At 38.6% G+C, this 22,812-nt stretch overlaps 2 protein-coding genes across 7 annotated transcripts in view; both read right to left on the reverse strand.

The window, feature by feature from the left end:
- trpm7 (transient receptor potential cation channel, subfamily M, member 7) overlaps positions 1 to 5,675 on the reverse strand; it is a 48,813-nt gene extending 43,138 nt beyond the window's left edge. Inside the window, exon 1 of one of the 3 annotated variants that reach the window (XM_028015306.1) lies at positions 5,382 to 5,576. In XM_028015306.1, coding sequence (XP_027871107.1) covers positions 5,382 to 5,384 — 3 coding nt within the window. In that variant the 5' untranslated portion in view covers positions 5,385 to 5,576. Of the gene's footprint in view, positions 1 to 5,381 lie in introns of all 3 variants that reach the window. The other 2 variants (XM_028015307.1, XM_028015308.1) reach the window with 2 other exon arrangements.
- Positions 5,676 to 6,663: 988 nt separating this feature from the next.
- sppl2a (signal peptide peptidase like 2A) lies at positions 6,664 to 21,837 on the reverse strand. Of its 4 annotated transcripts, none has more exons than XM_028015311.1 (17): positions 21,557 to 21,837; positions 19,356 to 19,466; positions 19,072 to 19,254; positions 17,896 to 17,985; positions 17,171 to 17,304; positions 16,385 to 16,536; positions 16,177 to 16,273; positions 15,212 to 15,313; positions 13,936 to 14,017; positions 13,545 to 13,619; positions 13,169 to 13,225; positions 11,716 to 11,769; positions 10,715 to 10,814; positions 10,538 to 10,618; positions 10,290 to 10,450; positions 7,813 to 7,849; positions 6,664 to 7,147 (listed from the first exon to the last, which is right to left on the reverse strand). In XM_028015311.1, exons 1-17 carry the CDS (start codon positions 21,614 to 21,616, stop codon positions 7,110 to 7,112), a joined length of 1,614 nt encoding a protein of 537 aa, XP_027871112.1. In that variant the 5' UTR covers positions 21,617 to 21,837; the 3' UTR covers positions 6,664 to 7,109. The 4 variants fall into 4 exon arrangements, with proteins under 4 accessions (XP_027871112.1, XP_027871115.1, XP_027871114.1 ...); XM_028015312.1 differs by having other exon boundaries at positions 7,045 to 7,147; positions 7,813 to 7,846; XM_028015314.1 differs by lacking the exon at positions 11,716 to 11,769.
- Positions 21,838 to 22,812: the final 975 nt, after the last annotated feature.

Below are 22,812 nucleotides of genomic sequence, written 5' to 3' on the forward strand. Positions count from 1 at the left end.
AAGCCTGACAGGCCACCAGGCTTTACTTGTGCCCCAACCAGGCTAAGCATTACCGTATTTTCCGCACTATAAGGCGCACAACATTATAAGGCGCACCTTCAATGAATGGCCTATTTTAAAACATTTTTTCATATACAAGGCGCACCGCACTATAAGGTTCATAGAATAGACGCTACAGTAGAGGCTGGGGTTACGTTATGCATCCATTAGATGGAACTGCGCTAAAGGGAATGTGAAAAAAAACAGTCAGATAGGTCAGTCAAACTTTATTAATAGAACCAGCGTTCTGAAAACTCCGTTCATTCCCAAAATGAACAAACAGATGTTTTATTATTTTCCCCGAGGTAGTCAGTGACGTGGTATTTTCATGACACAGTTTATCTTTTAACAACAGCAAGGTGTAACATATAGTGGAGGGGAACTTTTCCTCGATTCAATAAACATGTAAAAATCAGTCTGATACTGTTATGGTAAATCAAACGTTAGTGCAATCACAATATATATCCACTTCCACTATAACCACTGATTGGTTCATGTTAAATTCTCTCGCTGCTGCTCTATTCCCGTGTTCTACTGCGTGACTGATCGCCTTGGGCTTAAACTTGAACAATTAAGTGTCTTTTTTTTCCTAATTAATTTGGAAGGAGGAATAATACTTGTGCGCCGTGCAGCTTCTATAACACTGCAGCAGGAGCTAAAGGCAGATCTGAAGTGCATAAAATGAAAAGCTGTAACCTGGTATGAGACATTAGAACCAGGGAAGCGTTTCTTCAACGAACAATATTGTAGATTTATGAATAATGGTATTTATGATCAAATTACTCAATGTCTGAAGTTTGCAAGCGAGAGATCAATTATTCATGCAGTCATCTTTTCTAAACGGCCTCCTCTCTTTCAACAAGCCATCTGAGGCCTCTACTGTAAGGCAGGATTAATTGCTGGTTGAGCCGGGTTCAGTTCGGATTGCCGGCATCACTAATCCAATTCACTTTGTCTCTTGGTTGATAGCAACAATGACATATGGTGCAGGAACTGCACATTAACCAATGGGATCTGATAATCACCTTGGTAACACTTTGAAAAATGTGAACTTCAATGCTAGAGCTCGTTAAGCCAGAAAACAATGTATGTTGAAACTAATTTAAATTAGCGATTATTTTAGTAATCGATTAATCAGATAAAAAAAAAAAAACATTCTACAGATTTTCCATTTAACCATCTGTGCCTTTTTAATACAATAGCAGGCAGATATTAAAAACGCAAGTAAAATAAATCAATTCCTTTTTTAAATACAAAAATATACATTTTATTGCCTAAAATGTAATAAGATGGGATTCATTTAGTAAATCTGAACCAGGTGAAGCCCCTTGAGGAGTTTTGGCTAAAACATATTTACAGACAAAGATGTTTTTATCTTAAATGCAAAACTGTTCATATTTTTTGGACAGTTTTGGCTTAATTGCTGCTCTAACCATGTTGTTTTGTTTTTTAAAAATAGTCTTTATTTGTGTCTGAATACTACAGTTAACGATCAATTATAAAATTAGTTGACGATTATTTCAATAATCGATTAATTACAATTAATTTGATTAACCGTATTAAACATGATTAATCATATTAATCAGGATTAATCGGATCGATCAAGATGAATGGTTTCAGTCCCAATTCATTGTACTGGCCTCTGGTGTTCCTGATTAGCATTTAGCTGCAACAGTATCAAATCTACAATCACAATAAATTTTGAGATAGTGCCGGGCATAAACGGCATCTCTGCTGATATGTAAATGTTTGAATGTGACTTGTATCAAAGTCTGGAATATAGAGTGCATTCACCTCAAGAGCAGATAAAGACCCAACACCTAAAGGCTTTCTGATTTTGCCTAAATGGGACGCATAAATATGCTATATTAACATATATATAAATAGACTTCTGAGTATTTGTTTCATTAAAAGAAAATGAATCACGCAATAATCCTCGCCACCTCTTAGTTGTTCCAAGATCTAGTGATATGAAGGAATGTTAAATGGGGGGGAACGAGTTCATTATAGCCTTCAGATAAGATTCCAGGAAGGCCATGCACACAACTCCGAGCAGTCATGAGACCAAAGTGTAACAGTCCTCTAGCTTTCACACTTGTGCCCCCTGGGCAAAGCTCTGCAGAGTTGCATCCATATTTCTCTGTCGAACCACCTGCAACTGTTAATAAGGCTGATCTCATGGTGACCTTTACACATCACTTCTTGAAAATCAAACAAATACCTTGAAGGATTGGTCAAAAGAATAAAGAGATTCAAAATAGAGCCTGCGGTAGACATAACAGGGTCAGGGTATGACAACCTTGAGTGAGAACACGACAAAATAATAGTAAAAAACAACAATATACATAGTAATTAATATAAAGTGATGCCTAATTTGATTAAACTGGAAGTAGCTTTAACAGCTTGGTGCAATAAATACATTTTATTTTTGCTGTTTTGCCATTTCAAGAGAAATAACTGCATCTAGCTGATATTAGCTGGATAATTAAGTTACGTTCACAGAGCAGGTCTTGATGCTCATTGGCCTTTTTTTTTTCTTTTGTGCTGAAATTAGATTTTTGATTTATTTTTTGTCCCCATAGCAACCCGCATGCGCAGAAGACGTCACATAGCAACGCATTGTTTACAGAAGTAACAATGGATGCCACCGTATACGGACCGGTTTTAAAGTTTATCCAGAATTGTCAAAAAATCCTAACAAGATGAAGAAGCTGATAAAAAAAAAAAAAAAAAAAAAAAAAAAAGGCAAAACAAATAGAAATGACATTTTGTGGAGTGTTACCTGGAACTTCGGTCAAAAAGTCTGCTTGGATGTGTAGTGGTGATAAGTGGAGATAAGAGTGGTGGTGGGACTGTGACGGGCTTCAGTGGAACACACCTCATTCATTAAAATTATCATTATTTTTTCCCTGCCATTGCTTACGTCCAGTCTAGCTTTTTCTGGTGCAGAATTATGATGCATGTCTCTCGTCAATGACGTAAAAGTCAGATTAATCGTTCAGAATGCAGACGCTTTGAAAACAATCGTATGCGAATCCGATTTAGTACCACATATGGATCAAGTCGGATCTTTTTTGGGGTTGAAAATATCGGAACTGGGCCACTGAGACAGCAGTGAAAAAGCACATGGGCAAAAATATCTATTTTGGGTCGCATTCACCTGTTGTGTGAACATAGACTTAGTTGGCACGTTTGGTCCAAATCCATCCCAGAGGACGGTGTCATAGTTTTCACACCTCGACTGCCATGCACAACTGGAAATTATCTTCCAACAGCTGAATTTTTCCTTTCTTGTAAGCAACTTAACAAGCGTAGCAGCTTTATTTCAGCCAGCCAACTGGCAGTGCACAGCACGAAACTACTTTATGCTCCATACAGACGGCGAGAAAACCAGTGACTTCAGCACTTTCTCTAGCATCGGTAAGTGACATCGAAATAATATTCTGGATTTCTTTTGTTGTTGATGACATCTCACATTTTTAAAAACAAGTAACCACAATATAAAATGCAACAACACAGGCATTTGGCCATTTTTTTATTCAATAAATATTACATATGCCTATCCAATACAAAGCAGCTATTCTCTCAAGACTTTTGAAGACGCCACGCAAGAAAATGAAATCTGAGAAGAAGCTTTTACAGTGCAGAGTGAAGGGAAGCAGACTGGTGCAGATAACAAGTGAGCATTTTATTCATCAAATCAACAAATATCTACAACCATCTTTGAAATCCAATCTATTACCAGAGGAAACGCTCGCCAATCTTCTTCTGGGGGAATCCCTTACTGTTGAGTGCTTTTCAGTTGGGTAATTAGAAAACAAACCCAAAAGACCCAAACTACAGTCACTACTTAGCAGTACAAAAAAACTAATAGAAGTGCCGCTAAAACGAGGTTTTGCAAGACCATTGCACACCAAAGCTCAGACTACTTAAGACTTACACCATCCATATGGGATTGCACTTGACAAAGAAAAAAAAAAAAAAAACTGTGTGATGATACAATTACAAATGACAATGACTTATTTGATGAGGCAGGATTACATCTAATCGTACTGTCATAGCGCTCAGACCGCCGGTGGTAATCTGAGGCATATGACCACCACGAAGCGGGTACAGCCAAGTAATCTCAATATGTAAAAATAGGCGCAATAGAGGGCTAAAACTTTAACACATTTAACTGTGTGAATCGGGTGTTTTTATTGGCTGACAGTATCTTTTTAAGGTTTCATCAGTCTATCTTAATTAATATGTGCCACAGGTTGTTTTAAAGAGGTACTAGTTTAGAAAATGTAGGATTTAGAGGCTTGTCATCATTAATAAATCAAAACGTTGGTCCTGAAGTGTAGCAGTGTTTATCAATTTTATGAAATAATGTGTACGTTTGCATGTTTTAAGAGGAAAAAAAACTGCGCATTTTGGGCAATCCCACTTCTTAGTCAGGTTTAGGTCAAAGTGGTGGTAATTTGACATAGTTTCTCCTCATTCCTCTGGGGGGGGGAGAGAGAAATTGGTATAAACAGGAAGTTGACAGGGAAAGAGGAGGCTGTGTTGGTCACAGAGACAAAAAGGAAAACTGCTACAACCCAAACGGATATGTTGAAACGGGTCTTCAACAGAGACCGCAGCAGGCCCTCCACGGTTCGCTCCATAAAACGCGACAGTAAACGAGCAGGAATGTGTGTACAAAGGCTTTAATTAAAAGTTGGAGATATTAAACGTATCACTGTTTCAGCAGCACTTAAATGTTCCCGACGGCGGCTGAATAAAAAGCACTCAGTTCGGAGAGACTTGGCATCGGCTCAAGCTGGCATCGACTCGTTTACTGGCAATGACAGCGTGTCTTGTCCGACATCCGAGACCGCTGGAAGAAATGCTGCTTTACCGAGGCCCAGCCGCTCTGAACTATACGGCTTCATACGAGTCGTGTCCGTCGGCCCATGTGGAGAACAAAAGCCGCGTCTGTTGCCTCGTAGAGGAGAGCTAGCCCCACAAAGCTACCTGGGCGGCTGAAGCTAGTTAGCTAGCGAGCTAGCTACTTAGCCAGCTAACATTTGCGGCGAGTGAGATTTTGGGGATTTCCTCGTGAGACATTGGGAGACCTGGGTTTGTTACGTTCATCTTACGATGTTTTAACACAAAACCAAGACTGTCACCAAATAAACTGCGCCGGGAGCTCCTCCGGTTGTGTCCCTGACAGACGGCATGCATAAGGGGGTAGATGGTGGTGGGGGGGGGGTCCAACTTAAAAGCCCCTATGAGTCACGACAATCTCCTCGCGCCAATTTGCCACCGCCGCAAAACCGAACCGGGACGGCGGACCAACTCGGACGGGCTTCACGTACCATTCTCTTCACCGTTGAGACTCAGGAAGAGCTGTGTCGTGGCTTTTATCCATCTATCGGCGTTGCTCTCGGTTAGCCTCGGAATAAAAGCCCGCTGGACGCTGGAGGGATCCGCTTCGGCTGCAGCTCCAACGGAAGGTTGCTTTTTCATAATTGAGCGACTCCAGACTGACGCAGCGTAACGAGCCGGCTGAGTCAGCCAGCCCAGGGCGTCACGTGACCGGGCGGAGCCGGCCGCCACATGTGCGCTTTGTTTTAGTTCCTGCTCGACGCAGACGAGCAGGTAGATCCATTGTTTCCATCTCTGGTCGTAAAATGCGGTGTTTATTATAACTGTGCCCAACTATAAACGATAGTAGCATTTCAGACTTCTTTTTTGTTTTTGTTTTTTATGGATAAAAACACAATATCTTATTTAGATCCACCAATCATATAGAGAGCATCAATAACCAAATATCCGGTTATGACACGAATATATTATTGCCTTTTTTGTAAGTGTCTCGGCAGGCTTTCGTAAATGACGACAAAAGATATCTCTACATTTAAGGTAAGTAAATCATTAATTACTGCATGGACAAGTTATCATTTTAGATTCGTCTGAGGTAATTAATTATACAACCTTCAACTAATCTGAAACCACACTGACTCAACTCTTCAATCAGCAACAATCTGATTGTTACAGAAAACATTGATATGTTTTATATAATCAAAACACTGACATAACGCAGGACAGAAAGTAAACCTTTGCATATGTGAAAATATATAGTCTTTAATTAGTTTTTAAAATATTTTTTCACCCTTTGTACAATTTCACAACTGTTACATATTTGGGAGTTTCGCAACTTTTTTACATCACGGCAGAAGGTTTTATTTTATTTTTTTTCTACATAGCTCAAGCTCAGAGTAAATTTGTAACACCTGTGAACCTCAAGTCCTTCCACAAATTCTTTATTTAGGGAGATCCAAGTAAAGGGTGGTGAAACACATGACCACCACACTTTTCAGATTTATCTGCTACTTTTTGCTGGTCTATTGTATAAATGTCTTAACGAAATGCAAACAAATGTGTGGGTGTGACATGACAAAATGCAAAAAGCTTTAGGGCTGTGAATGCTTCATTCGTATAGATCCACATTACGATACTATAAAATCCATTTGTTTATTCTGTGGCTCTGCAAAAACTTTTAAAAATCCTTCCCTCTTTATTGTGCCCAGCACACAAGAAATGTTTCAAAGATAATCAAATCTGAATGTTTAGAATAAAAACAACACGCACACAGAAGAATATTAAGTAGTTTCTTTATTATAAGGGAAAGAAAAAAAGTCATATCTTACAAAAAAGATTATACAGAAAACCCAGTTATCAAACTTATATTATTCTGCAGGTAGATGTTATTTAAACCCCTCTCTTCCTGTCAAGTCAGATTCTATAAAGTGCTTTCTAATTTCGTTTACCGCCGAGGCAGAGTCATCGCTGATTTCTGCTAGTGAACATAACAGACCTCTCAGGCACTACAAGACGTTTCAATTACTCCAACATCTCCTCTGCCTCGATCCAGTAGTTCCCAAGCTCCCGATCAAGTCAGTGAAAGTGATTCTAAGTTGTCAGAAAAGTCAGAATAGGCATGATGTGTTCCCTTGCAATGCAAATGTGAAACAAAAAAATAAAAACAACCATTGTAAAAAAAAAAAAAGAAAGACCAAAAAAGTGAATCCAGGAGTCGGAGCTCAGCAGCTTTCCCCTACGGCCCGGTCAGTTCTTCCCTCTAAAATAAAAGGTAAAAACAAAACAAAACAAAAAAAAATGGACAAAGGCTGTTAATAATTTATTTAAAGCGTTCGATGGTCTCATACTGATCAGTGCGAAAAATGTAGATCCAAAAGCAGGCAAGCAGAAAATCTTAGCATTCCCTCCTAACCCATCCAAACTCCATGCAAAAGCTCTCCACCGCTAACCGGAAGCAACAGCATGCAGAAAGGCCGAACGAATATCAACTCATTCTTATCCCTGTTGATTGGAAAAGACGAATGAATGAAGGGAGATGAGGAAGACGAGTAGCTACACAAAATAATGCAGAAACAAAGAGATGAAGTTAAAAAGCTGTTCCAGGGCCACAATTTTTATTTAGTCCGCATCAAAGTGTTGGCTTTTCATCTGAATTGGTTTTTTTTTTTTTTGTTCTTTTGTCATGTGGAGACACCTGCTGGTCAGTTTGTGGAAAACACTTTGATGTCCCACATGGCAGTTTTCATTTGTTGGGATTTGCGTCTTAGCGAGACGCTGACCCTGGAAATCAGGAGATAGAAAAGGGGAGGCGGAAGGGGGGAATAAAAAATAAAGGAAAGCTTGTGAGAGGTGATGAGTGATCAGAAACAACACTAATGAGAGAAAATACACCAAAGAAGGGATCTGGGTCGGAGAGAAGCACACCTGGTAGCAAAGGTTCCCTGGGTGAATCCAAAACCTGCTGAAAATTAATCAAAGACAGAATCACATCTTGCTTCTGCTCCCCTCTCGCTCTCAAAGGCACAAACACACAACCAAATGTCACTTTACCAGCTAATCTAGAAACCTAAACATGACTAAGCCTGTCACCATGAGCAATTAATCAATTAATAAAAATCAGCTTAATAATTTCAATTCTAATGACTAACATTTTTTGCAGGGCAATTTTGTTTGCGGAGATTTCATAAGCGGTTTTATTTATGGTTTTGCTTGTCTGTGGTTTTCATTTACATTTTACCGGCTTTGGTTGTCGAGTTTTATTTTGGATATTTCTTCGAGAAGGTGGGCTTTAGACTTTACGCTATGATCAAAATAGCGCTTGAAAATGTTCGCAAAACAGCAACAGCAATGTTTATCGCAATTAGGCCTGCCCAGTCCAATAACACTTTTTGCTGGACGACAAATTGTCCCAGAAGTCATTGCGATAAACGATAATATTGCTGTTTTGAGACCATTTTCAAGAAATATAATAGTAATGGTCTAATAACGCAAAAACAGGTTCTCAGCCATCAATAAACTTTAATTTCTAATGAACATTTGACATTGGTACTGGAAGACATTTTAAATATCTAAAATAAATAAACAAAACAACAGAGACGACAAATAAAATGAACTATGAAGTGTCTGTAAGGAAAACTGTTCTTCAAAAAGAAACAAAACAGGCCAGTTGAGACTAAGGCCTCAGACTGAAAACTTTTATCGTCCAGTTTTGGGTAGAAAGAGAAAAACGTTAAATAATTTTAATTGATCGTGCGATTAACTGATTAATTGCTTATTGCGACAGGCCTAATCGCAATAATTACTGGTACAATTTATGTTCCGGCATAATTTGTTATCATGACAGGCCTAATCATGAGCCACGCTGGAATTCTAATGGGATTAACATTTATAACAATGGATTTTTTTATGTAGATGCCTGAAACTGAGCTTTGAGGAAATGTTTATGGAAATCTCATTTTTATACCAAAACAGGCAACGCCTATCACCTGAGCCGAGGAGAATAAACGGGAAAACTTCAGCAGTGGTGACGGAAAAAGCTCAAACAGACTCAAATGATTATTTTTACTACCATCCTAATAATGCTACAAGCAGTTAGCCAGTTGTTGTAGCTTCAGAGAACGGCTTGGAACACAAGTTTCCAACCCACAATGGCCTCCTGTAAAATATCTGAAATACTTTTGCTAACAAAACTGTGTGAGGAGAAATTCTACTGTTTAAAAGCAAACAGGGGTCGATAACAACGCAGTCTGCGAAGAGCTTGCAAGAGAACACGTTGTTATCGCAGGTATGCCGCACCTTTGTAAAGGCAAATAGTAAAGCGACGCCGACCTGCAAATAGAAAGCTGCTTGCTTCAGGGCAATTTTTATGCAAAAGCTGCTTTGAAACTGAAGCACAGCACCGCTGTCCATTTATGTTAGGCAATGCCGTCCTGTTATGCAGCTATGAGCACATAGTACTTTACAAAAGCATACTTCTGAACCAACTTTCCTCATGACAAGGAGAAACTTTAAGGGGATTTAGTGGGACTTTATGATAAGGACACAAAGCACTGGGTCATTTGTAAAGTGGAAGGAAAAACAAGACATTGCTCTGTTTTTATTTGGAAAATAAATATTTGAAATTTAAAGGTGCACAGATCGCGTCTTCTTTTATTTTTTGGCTAATCATCGATTTTAATTTTGACCAATAAAAAAAAAAGAAGAAAAAATGGATTTTGATGTTGTATATAGTCTGTAAAAAGAAATCGGATCAGGCTAAAATTGGCGTAGTAAAAGAATCGGAAATAAAATCTTTGATCGGTGCAAGTCTGAAGGTAGAGAAGACCTAAAAAATACAAAATAAAAATCAGAGGCGTGCCGATTGCAGTTTTCTGGCTGATCTTTAAAAAAGCCTGACCTGCCGATTCCGATTTTGGCCAATACCGATTTTTTGTTTTTCCGTCTGAAAAGTTGCCAAATATGGTGACAAAGTTGCCAAGTGGACAATTGTTAACCACACACGTGCAGCAGGGTCTGTCTCACGCCAGAGCGAAAGCGGAGGTAGGCGAGATTGGTTTCACATGTAAATATCAGCCAATCTCCCAAAATTAAGGAAATCGGTGCACCCCTTGTCAAACATTTGGCGTGCATTCATGTTCAGTCCGCTAGTGTCAACATACTGAAGAATAACATTTTGCTTAGGTGACTTATGTACGTTTTATTCAGGGTAGCAGAATAGAAGAGAGCAAATACAGATATATTCCAGGCGTTTCAACTTTTCATTTTTAAATTAATTGGTAAGGCATGTATTATTCTCTTTCCACCCTATTCAACTATGCACCACTACTGGTGTGCTGGTTGTTGTGGGACAAACTTGGAACCGAGCAATTCTGACTCTGCTCTTCATACGCCGCTCTTCTCACCTCGTATGTTGTTCCTGTCCAGAACTGCCTCATCTCCCCCCTGCAGCCCGCAACCACGGCGGAGGTTATCAAGGTGAAAGGCACCAGGTAGAGCAGGGCGGGCTGGCCCATCCCCGACAGCAGCATCACTGCAAAGGTCAGCACCAGTCCCAGGAGATAGGCTGCAAGGAGCGAGCGGGATGGACATCAAAATACGAGCAAAAAAATATATATATACGTATACAAAAATAGAGAATAACGAAAATTACCAAAACCGCAGCTGATGAAGTAGACTTTCTTCCTGCTGTTGATCCAAACGTCAAACCTGCTGCAATAGGCCACCAGGAGGCCTGTTGGGTAAAGGACAATCCAAGAGAAAAGTGATGAGCAGTCGTTGCTCTGTACGTTTAAAATGTCAACCAGTTCAAACAGGCTTTGAATCTCACCTGGGACAATGATATCTCCGTAACCCAGGATGGAGAACTGCAGCCCACACAGGTTCTGAGCCCAAGCTGAGAACCGCGGGACACGCATCACCACAGGTATCTGCACATGTGGAGATTATTTTTTTAATGGCAGAGGAGTCGCTGGAGTGGGGCTAACCACAGCGGCTAATGCTTTATGACCACAACGTCTGTAATACTGCTGTATTTGAAATCAAAGTCTGCAAAAGCAGTCGCGCCCCAATGGTGAGGAAACATCGGGTGGCCATTTATCGTTATCGTTTATCATTTATTGTGATAAACTTATCATGATAGTAATTTTGATTTATCGCAGTCGTGATAAATTTTACGATTGAAAAAAAAAAGCCAACTGTCTGTATTGTCAGCTTTACTACTTTCTTCACCGTTTGTTCAATGAAACCCTTAAAACATATCAATAAATTCAAAAATAGGATTAAATGCAGTTACAACTTGCAGTTTAATGATAATGTGAATGTGTGTCCTAAAGAGACGCATTCCAAATGGGAATGTTTTCAAAAAGCAGTATTTGTGTTGGTGGGGCTATAACTGCTGTCCAAACATAAATGTAAAACCCAATAAACATGTTATATATATTGACATGTTGCAACTTGGCGACATTTGCATATATCTATATCTGGGGCTGGAAGGAGGCACCCTAAAAGGTTTAATGGCCTGGTCCCCCCACATGACAATTTTCTTGGGGTGCCACTGCTTTAACTATACAACACAGTAACTTTGTGTGAATTTAGTGTTGTGCTGATAGAGAAAACACTACAATTCATTTGGACTGCCTTAGAACAACAGAGAGAAAAACAATAATGCACAAAGTAAAGGTCCGTTAGCAAACCACTCCCATATTTTTATGTTGGCAAATATTCTAGAGACATAGAAAGGTTCCTTCCTCCACCTTTCCCCCAGGTTGCAGCATAACAAACTAAACAAACAAAAAAAAGGTAGTGGATGGGTAACAAGTGAAGTCTTACTTTCTCAGAAGGAGGCTGGGGTTCAGCGGGGATCTCCACCATGTTACCTTGTGTCTAAGACAGAGCCCACCCAACCCCAGCGCACAGTTAGTAGATCAGTCTACAGTTCCCCTCAGGGCATTCACAGCAGCCTGAATGCTAATAAAGCTGCTAGCAGTTTGACAGAGAGTATCAACAAGCTTAGCTTAGCTTGTAGCTTATCGCTCAGGAGCGGCCGCCCCGCCCCAAACCTCCCCAGCACATGCGTTAATAAAGTTTTACACCGGCAGGACGGACGGTTTGCCTTATTAGGTAACAGACAAAAACTGGAAAAAAAAAGCATTAAAAAAATACATGTGCATCTCAATCAGTCAGAATATCAACTCAAACTTTTATCCAAAAAGTGAAATATAAGGAATTTAAATTCATGACAGTTTCACAATCCACTCAAGGCAGCAGTTTTCCCCTTGTACTTGTCCACCTCTCTCCTTCCACTCAACTTTCCATGTACAAAGCACTCTTTGCGCAGCTGTCTCTTTGTCAACGGCCTTTTTCGGCTTCTGGAGAATGTTAATGACACAAGCCAGTAGGCCATGACTGCATAGAGCAGACCATAACATGACCAAAAAGGTAAAATAAACATAAACGATGCAATAGATGTCATTGTTAGTAAAGAAGGTATATAGCAGGATTTTCCCGTTTTTAATTAAATGTAAAAAATTCATTCATGTTTTGATGACATTCTGGTTTACCGAGATGCACATGTACTTTTGCACACTGCAAAACCAGATCGCATTTTCCAATAAGTTTTAATAAATTACAGAGCCAAAACTGGTCAAATTTTTCGCCGTGTCCTGTTCCTACGGTTAAATATGATTTTAAAGATGCCACAGAAATAGCTAGAGTGACCGGAGTTTTGACCTGATAAATGGATTAAAAATGGAGCAACATACTCTCTGCCCCCTCTTACTGTAGATACCATGAATTATTACAGTAATTATATAGTCATTTTCCCCCATTTAAAAAAATCCTACAGAAGTTTAAGTGAAGTTTGTAAACAGAAAATATATTTTTCACAATATTGATCATTTCTTGATAAAGTAATGCCATTTCCACGTCTGTGAAGTTTTTTTGTGCCTGTCCTTTGGTTTGCAGCGGTTCTTTCTTGAAATTTAACAGATTTCTGAAGAATTAACATTCGGTTTCCTGTTTCCTAAATTGTAGTACAATAGTTACTTGGTTCAAAACGTAACAAAACTGCATGATTAGATTCAGGAAACGGTTTCGCCTTCAACGACCTTTTCCAACACCACATAATAGGAAGTTTCTGACCGAAACTCTTTGTCTAGCGCTCACTAGCGCTCTCTACATTCATAAGAATTTGACTCGGATCACCATATTTGGGATGATTTTAGAAATTTACTTTCACAGTTTCTATTGGAAATTATAAATATAAAACCTTTGGAGAAATTACCTTCTCCCCAGACGCGTCGGGGCCGAGCGCAACCTGCACCATGATGCTGACTCCATTCTGTTGAAGGGCAAAAAAAAAGGAAGTTATAGCATTTCTCATCACTTTATGAAATAATAACTACCAGTGATGCAAACAAGCACCAACAATCTACGATTAGGTGTCTGGCTTGATTATTTCTTCAAACTCATATGCATACATATGAGTTCGAAGACAGTGTCAAAACTCTTGAAACATTATCATAAGAATATTGAATATTAATCAAATACTAAAATAACAAAAAGAAATGATACGTCAAAAAAAAGACAACATTTTTTTTGTTGTGTCAAAAAAAAATGGCACAACAAAAACTATAGAAAAACAGCCTATTTACACAAACCTTTGTGAAGAAAGGAGTTATGAACACAAAGAAGACATCATAGAGCAGGAGGAGAGTCAGCAGGATCACACAGATCTGTCAGAAATAAGACAAGTTAATATAAAAAAGCTGATTCTAGATCAGAGAAATCTAGAATTTCTCAATCCTAAACTGCTATGTTATTATTTAAAATAAAGCAAATCAAAAATTATAACCTGGCCAATACTACAAATTTAAAATGGAAAACATATACAGCCTGAAAAAATACAAGGTGAATTCTCCCCCAGAGCAAACAATAAAATTAAACACAATATATACCAATAAAATGCTGAGGCTACAGCTGTGGGCGTGTGTATGCGTGTGTGTGTGTGTGTGTGTGTGTGTGTGTGTGTGTGTGTGTGTGTGTGTAGACCTTGAAATTGGACAGTGTGATGGTCTTCATGAAGTTGAGGCAAAAAGCAATACCAAGCAAGTTCTGCAGGATCCAGATCCACCTAAGAGGACAAAACAGCTTTTTAATCAGATATGAGAAATCCTCCACTGACCGGAACCGGACAGTTTTATAATTAGAGATCGGCTGGTCGGAAACTAAAAATCTGATGGGTTTTTTTGTTGTTGCTGGGGGATTTTTTCCAATCAGTTTACCCAACACACTCAATGGATCTTCAACAGTTGACAGAAAGCTGAATGTATTACAACATTGCTCTGTTTTAGAGCCAAACTGATGACACCTCCACTCCTTATCTAAACATTTAAGGAATTCACCGATGTAGCTTAAAAAAACCCTGACTGATTTAGTAACCTAACACCAAGGAGTAAATTGGAGCTTTTTTATTTCAAATATTAAAATAATCCATTTACTAAAACAGCTCTACAATTGCACGCAATTTTGTTAACAAATTATAGGTTTTTTTCATGGTTTTATTGTTGAGAAAATAACATGTCACATGTATGCAGTGAGTCGGGGGGGAAAAAAGGTATTATGCTATTTTTAGTCTTTAAGAAGAAATCGGTATTGAAAAATCCTCAATAGAATCTGATGAGTGAATCTGTAGTTTTCATCCAACCATGTTTCATAAATTCAAATACAGCAATGTGTGTCTGCACTGGGGCAATCCTGACACGCATGCACTGTGACGTGAAGGTAGTGAAATTAATGATGGCGCGATTGCAGTTATCTGGCCGATATTTAAAAAGCCTGAGCTAACGATTTTCATTTTTTCTGATATGAACTTTTTTCTCTGAAAAGTTGCTAAATATAGCAGCATAGTTGATAAGTTGTGTAGAAGTGAGCCTGTCAGTCTGTCCTCCCTAATAATCGGTTCACAAGTAAATATCGGTCAACTGCCAACCTCCCAAAATTCAGAAAATCGGGGCCGATTTATTGGTGCACGCCAAATAAAAGCGATACTTTCTACAGTCACTTACTATCAGTGAATATGGTGTTTGCGTTTTGCAAACAGCAGGTGAACCAAGTTACCCAGTTTTTCTAAAAATATAAACCAGGTCTTCAAATTCACATGAACTAATGAGGATGTTGAAGTGTGTGTTGTTTTGTGAGAAGCACATCCCCAACGGTTTGGGCGTTTCCAACTTAATTCTGCTTCACTTCAAATCGGACGCCTGCATTAATAGCAGAGACAAATGAAACAGAAATAGAAAAGAGTGTGTGTGTGTCATGACAGTACCCGTCTTCATTTCTGTACACTCCCCAGATCACAGCGACGCTAATGCACACAGAAGCCAGCAGGATGGACCTCACTGAGAAGCTCTTGTTACGCACAGAAAAGCTGAGAAAAAAAACACACACCAATGATTCAGGGGGCATTTAACAGCTGAAGCTGCTGGAAACACAGAAATAACACACACACTGCTCACAGGGCTCTGCGCGACACACTCCTGGTGTGAACACAAGGTCTGGGTTGTTTATTTTGAGTAATGGTGACCGAATAACTGCATAAATGAGGAAACGGGGGAATATTTCCTTATGGTAACTCATCTATGAAATGTTCAATTTCAAAATGTTATTTCTAAGGCTGAAACTAAAGATTATTTTAGGAATCAATTATTCAGACGATTAGTCTGATTTTAAAAATTGCCACATTCTTCCGATTTTTCATTAAACCACTTTTTTATTTTCTAGAAAAAATTCAAAATACATTGAAAGGTGCAAATAAAGATTGAGAAATGCAATAAGGTAGCCTTCGTTTAGTATACATTTGTAGATTAACTGATTCATTTTTGCATTAATCAATTAATAATTGGACAGCAAAAGGTCTTCAAACCAACATTTTGTTCTTTACAGAATTTGAACCAGGTAATGTGAAAACTGAGTCACTTGACAGTTTTTTTTTTATCTAATTAAAGAAAAACATGTAAAATGTACGTGTATTTTGTACAGTTTTGACCTAATTCCTGCTCTGACTGTGTTGTTCTTTAAACAAATGGTCTTCTGTTGAGTCTGTATCCTCCAGTTAGTGATGAATCGATTCCTAGATTATCTGATGATTATTTCAATAAGGGATTAATCCGATTAATCGTTTCAACCCCAATTATTTCCAGCTTTTTTACATTTTTGTAAAGAAAACAATTAATCCGCTTTGCACATCTTTCAAACTGCATCTTGTAATACCAGAAGAAGCGAGGCCCATACCTTAAAGTGCCGCAACGGATTAAGTCCAGCACCGCATCCAGGCAGCTGAACAGAGCCGAGGCGGTGGCGAAGCAGAAGATGACAATAATGATGTAAACTGTGAACGGAAAAAGAAAACGGATTGCGCCGTTAAAAAAATAAATAAATAAATTCCTCGCATGACTGCCTCCAATCCCAACAAGTGATTCGCTCATTGTGTTCCGCTCACCGAGAACGTTGTAGAAGAAGTACATGAGCACCAGCATCCCGCACATCACGATGACGAAGATGATGATGCTGAGGGGGGAGTAGAGGACTCTGCTGCTGTCCGTTTTGTGTTCTTCTGCTCCTCCTCCGGCAGCGTAGCTCTTCAGTCGCTCGCTGGTGTGAAAAGGCGAAACGTGTTTTGAGCAAAAATCTAAAATGCACGAGCAATTTAACAGCAGTTTTTATGTAATTATTACACACAATAGCTGTTGTGCTCCTAATAGATTAACATCAGCAGTATATCAAGCTGGTTAGTTAGTCAGGCTGTCTGCTCCTGCAGCCAGACTCCGTTTGAAACTTTCAAACTGTTATTTTAAAACAGAAACCCCAACAAGAGATGATACTAGTTTCCTACTTCCGTTTTTATCGCTACGTAACCTAACCATTCATGCAATATGGTCCTACAACTAACGATATTTATCGTTTGCAATTTATCGTGAACATTTTCTTAGAAGAATTTTGATTTATCATTTTTTGGTAAGTCACAATCAACGATGTTAAACAAAACTGACATTTTTTTTTTATTAGAAATGTCAATTTATCCATTTTTTCCGACGTTTGATCCATGAGAGAATTAATAAATGTCAGTAAATTCGACAATTTGAATAAATGTCGTTGCTGCGTGGAGTTCAGTGATATAATAATAGTGATATGACAAAAGTAAAATGTTAAGCTGCACAGTGAAATAAAGCTTTTGCTCACACCGACCCTTACGAAACTCCAAGCTCTGAAAGGTACCAACTCTCACCGTTCACACGCTCCACTCCATAAGCCGCCCAAAGCCACCGTTGCTATAGCGATCAGCAGCAGGACGGCGATGTTCGGATCAATCTTGGAGTACTGCGGCACGTACAGCTTCACTTCCATTCCTTCGCCAAACACCTGGAGGACAAACAAGAGGTCAACAGTTCTGATGGCTGAAACCAGGTAAGATTAGGGCTGCAGCTAACGATTAATCTATCAATTATTCTGACAATTATTAATCCGATTAAAAATTGGCAGATTTTTCATTTAAACCTTTTTTTTTTTTTACATTATATTCAATTAGATTACATTAAAAGATGCTAATTAATCCCTTTTACAAATAAGAAGATAAACATTTTACAGTCTAAAATGCAATAACATATCAGCGGTTTTGAGTAGAACATATTTATGGACAAAGGTTTTTTCATCTTAAATGGAAAATGTTTATGTTGTTTGTACAGTTTTGGCTTTCTTTCAGCAAATGGCCTTCGGTACAGTCGCCACGCTCCAGTTCACAATTAATCGAGTACTAAATGAGCCGACAATTATTTCAATAATCAATTAATCGTTTCAGACCCAGATAAGATTGAAGTCTTTTTGGTACAACTAGTACCCATTTCTATACGCAATACTGTAACTTGCATAATATGACTACATTTCAAATTTGCTCTTGGAGGAGATAAAATCTGGTCCAATAAAAAGCAGAAACAGAAAGCAAACCCCACTTACACGCTCGGCGGTCAGGAAGTCCATGTACCTCATGAGAGCCAGAGGAATGTGGACCTTTGGATACTCAGACTCGTTGGCTGATGGAGTGATCTGAGGAGCAGAGTTGGCAACCACACCAAATAAACTTGTGTATACTGGACAGTCTATAGGGATCAGTATAGATCATCTGTTTAACTAAGAAACAAGAGTGCAATCATAGAAACAGTCATTCACACGCCACTTCCTATTGCTGTGTGGATATCACCAGTTTCCTATTCCAGTCTAAAACGATCTATAAATGTTAAACAAAATGGTTCTGGAGCGATGTGTTTGTTTGCTTTCCCAAAAACTATTTGCCTGACAACTACATTTCTGGTTACGCCTCCTACGGAAAAAAAGTTTCTAACAAGTTTCCATAACTTTGCCTGTGGTTTAACTGGTCCATTTTGATTAGGCGACACAAAGACTGAGATTTTAGGCAGCAAATGGTTTTCTAGGTGTGCATAGAAACCCACATCATGCACACTTTGAAGTACAGTGGAGGACCAGTGATGCTCTGGGCCTGCCAAACCAATTAACAGAATCTTTGTGAAACAGTCAGAAAATTAATATCTCTGCCCAGAGAGAAAAAAACAACAACAACAACGAATGCTGAATATAGAATATTATACATGAGAGCATTTCACTTCCTGTGGTTTTCTTTTAGTCGTTTTAATACAAAAGAAGAAACAAGATTCTGATTTAGCCGAAGTTGGAAGTGAAACTTGTAAAACTGGTTTAGTCTTGGTGGGTTCTCAGCTGGTGGCTATATTTTTTCAAAAAATCGAGATTTTAAAAAAATTTTTTTACCCCTTCAGGGGGTCTTTTTGTGGGCGCTAGTGTCCCTTATGTAAAAGTAGGCTGACAGAAAAGGGGGATGGAGAGGGGGGAAGACATGCGGCAAATGTCGCCGGGTCCGGGAATCGAACCCGCGACGGCCGAGTCGAGAACTCAAGGCCTCCAAACGTGGGCCGCGCTAACCCCTACGCCACAACAGCATGCCCAAAACTGAGATTTTTATCTCATAGGGAAAAAAACAACAACAAAAAAACAAAACAATATTGAATATTTAACAACTAAAGTTAAACAGTCAAAAAGGGCACGTATATTATTTTATTTTTCTTCAACCAAAAAGGCAATTTCATCTAAACGTCTTACCAGTGTTGTGTTGCTCGCAATAAGCAGCGCCTTAGCGCCAAGTGTTTGGGCGACAATAGCCTTCTGGCTGAAATTGCATTGCCCCCTCATCACCACCAGAGCTTTGCCCTTTACCGCCTCCTGTTGGACTCCTGAGGTGTCACACAGCATAGTGGACGTCAGATTCACCAGCTTGTACGTTGGCTGATAAAAAAAATTTAAAAAATGAACAGATAGTGTTATGAGACAAGCAAGGCCAGAGTTTCCTGGAGAGAAGATAACTGCTGAGAGGAGTCGAAGCTTACAGCTTTAACGAGTGTGTCTTCAAGAGGAGTCCAGGAGTGATTGTAGACGAGGCAGTAATCCCGATACAAACTTCCATCTGAGATGTGCAAAACAGCCTCTTGGCAATTTACCTGTAGATGAAGACATACAATGAATACTTTAACCTAATTCCACTTTTTAAAATGAATTTTAAAAATTATTTGCACCAACATGACTAAATGGAGACCCCGGATAACGATACTTCAACATCCTACAAGTTTATCTTTATTTTGGTCAGTGGTTAGAGTGGAGAAAGCAAGTTCTTCACATGGTTGAAGCGATTAATCGGATTAATCAATTATTGAAATAATCGCCAACTAATTTAGCAATCAACTAATTGTTCACTGGAGTATAGAGTCAAAAAAAAAGAAGAGATAATTTTCTGAAAAAAAAAAACCAAATTCAGAACCATAAATAAGCCACATAAAATATGTACATTTTACATTCAAGATAAAAACAACCTTTGTCAGTAAATATGTTTTAGCCAAAACTCCACAAGTGGCATACTTTTAGCTTCATCCGTATCAAATTCGCTAAAGGAATGCTATGTTATTGCATGTTAGGCAATAAAATGCCTATTTTCTTATTTTTTTTAAAAAAGGAATTAAATTATTTCTTTATTTGCATATTTTAATGTATTTCTAATATAAGAAAAGGCTAGTGTGGTTAAATGAAAAATCTGGAAAATGTGACCATTTTTTATCCAATTAGTCACCAGAATAATCGATAAAATATTTATCGATTAATTTTTTTTTCAATTATTGAACCGTTATTTAGCCAGATAAATCCCACTGACACCAAGACCTCTTTCACAAGGGTGACCCGGCCAAGAAAGGCAGCAGCACACGTCATGATAGGTGAGACAAGTAAACAGAAAGAACAAAAATAGATATTAGAAATATCTAAACAACCCTTTGACACTGAAGGACACTAGTTGTGATGATACTAATTTATAAAACAGTGGTAATTTAAGAAAACACAGGCATTATTGACAGGGTATTCACTCTTGGATAACTACAAACCCAGTCAGGATTTTTTTCAAACCAGCATTTTATTTTCATAGTAAGACATTTTCAGACCAATTAATAAGTCCTTGCACAATTAGTATTTTATGATTTTTGGATTCTGGGTTCTTAAATAATGCGATTTAAAGAGGGCTAAACGTGCTGCAATAAAAAAACTAAAAAAACAATCATGTTTTCATATTTACACACATAAATAGCTTTTAAGAGTGATTGTGGTTGCTTGTCCATTGTGCACCCTGCATTTTACCTGTTCACCACTGGGTAGGTGAAATATTCCTGTATGATTTTATCTTAAACTTGCAGTTCACTAGACGTATTATATAAATTCACACGCAGTTTTCTTTCCCATGACAAATACAGATTTATAATAGTTATATTTTGACATCATTATACATTACCTTAACATATAAAAGTGCTAGAGTATGAATTACACATTTTATTATTTTAGAATTAATTTGAATATTTATTGGAATGTTTTATTAACTATGCACAAATGTATGTTTTTTCATATTTCCAATATTCCAAATGATTATATATATATATAATTTTTTTTCAATGTTATTAAATTATCATAGGTAAATATTTTTGTAATGACTTATTTACTTGAAATGTAGCACCATCAGTTGTCGATGAAGCCGTTGTCGTTTCATTGTTCGTTTTCTTCCTCTTTTTTTTATTTACCTTTGATTGGGACCAATGCCGTAAATAAAAACTTTGTTGCCATAGGGAAGTGGAGATCCCCTCTCTACCTTAAACACAACTTAAACTAATGTTTAGACTGGCTAAATTGATTCAAAATGCCGTAAAACGTATTTGTATATTTTTTATATACAAATATATATGTATATATATATATATAAGACGTATTAACACGTTTCTGTGAAAAAGGAACATGTTCAGCAGAAATACAGTTTTCGGCGTTGCTTCAATGATCCTGACTCATAAACCAGAAAGCTAACACCAGTTAGCATTGTTAGCTTCCACTCGACTCTCCGCATTCCGTCCGTTTTAAAACCACAGCGGAAACACACACCTCGGCGCCTCGCAGCGACCCAACACCCACTCTGCTGGCTCTCGGCGCTTACTGTGTGTCACCGTGTCTTCGACAACCACATAGCTGTTCAAGCTCGACAGAAGCTAGTCCCTTTCAAACCTACCTGCGTTATTAGGGAAACGACCAACAGAAGAGCGACGCCGAGCGCGCCGTTCACCTCCATCGTCGACTTTCCACGGAGTTTGTTTTAATCTTGAACGTCAATGGCTTCCTGTGCGGTACAAGGTCATTTTTGTTCGGCTGGATGAGTTCGTATGATGACGGTTGTTGTTTTCCGCCGCTGATAGCTGCCCCCGGGCGCTTCCTGTATTGGCTTGTGTCATGTGAGACGCGGAGCCTCTTTAGTTTCTGTTCCTCTCACAGACGAGGCGCGTTGGGCCTACTGAGAAATAAAAGTCTCTTCAGGTCGAGGGGGAATTCCTTTCTCCTTCCGGTTTACGCGAAAGTATTCATACCCTTTAAACTTTTTACATGTTTTTGTTCTGCTACGTCGAGCATTTTGGCGGTCAAGCTTATACAATGTGTAAAGTAGCCTAATTATTATTATTATTATTATTATTTTTATTTTTTTGCTTAAAATCTGACAAGTGTGGCATGGATTTGTGTTAAAGAAAACCCAATGCAACCAAATGCCCTCACCATAAGACTCAGGATTAATCTAGGTGTTGAATAACCTCTTTCTTTTACCACTGCAGGCCATCCAATTACTGATAGACAAAAGGAATATAATCCAATAATAGAATGGGAATTAAATCAGATTAATGATCGAACTGTGACTAACTGCAACTGCAGAGCTGAACATTTCACTTCAAAACTAGTTACCTAATTAAGAAAACAAAGGAAATATTAGATTTTCAGAACCACAAATGCATCACACAGTGTCGTAAAATAGATTAACCCCGCCCTGTGGCGAGGGAGGATCAAGACCTCGGCTAAAGGTGGAGGTCGGGTCACGGTCCAGACTCAGAGCTGGCCACCACTTTTTAACAGTGGGTCGTAAAAGTCAGCGTAAGAGTGAAAACGGGTTAGCCTTCAAGTCAGACCAAGAAATTTGGCTTTGGGCGTTGTGTCACCGCAAAATAGATACGACTAGGGGAAGAGGGAAAAGCGATTGCCGGAAAATGAAAACTAGCTGCTCTGAATTGTTCTGGAACCAGAGAATCTCTAATACGTGGCAGACTTAAACCAATAGGGCTGTTATGAACAAGCATGGGGTCATTAGGTCCTTCTCAGAAATTAAAATAACAGAAAATAGTCAGAGATTTGATTTTCCTTAAGTGGTGGAAGCTGGAAAGCCCAGAAATCACTGGTTCAAATAAATGCTTCCTCGTGTGTGCAATTGGCCCAGTCAAAGTCCAA

This window comes from Xiphophorus couchianus, chromosome 4 (genome assembly GCF_001444195.1).
Source record: "Xiphophorus couchianus chromosome 4, X_couchianus-1.0, whole genome shotgun sequence".
NCBI lineage: Eukaryota > Metazoa > Chordata > Actinopteri > Cyprinodontiformes > Poeciliidae > Xiphophorus > Xiphophorus couchianus.

Excerpts from the sequence above, each read along its gene's own strand:
- sppl2a (XM_028015311.1), bottom strand. The coding sequence starts at position 21,616 with ATGGAGGTGAACGGCGCGCTCGGCGTCGCTCTTCTGTTGGTCGTTTCC. Across the intron at positions 13,226-13,544 it reads TAACTCCTTTCTTCACAAAG|AATGGAGTCAGCATCATGGT; the intron begins GTTTGTGTAAAT and ends GCCCTTCAACAG. Across the intron at positions 7,850-10,289 it reads GGACAGGAACAACATACGAG|CAGGTTTTGGATTCACCCAG; the intron begins GTGAGAAGAGCG and ends ATTAATTTTCAG.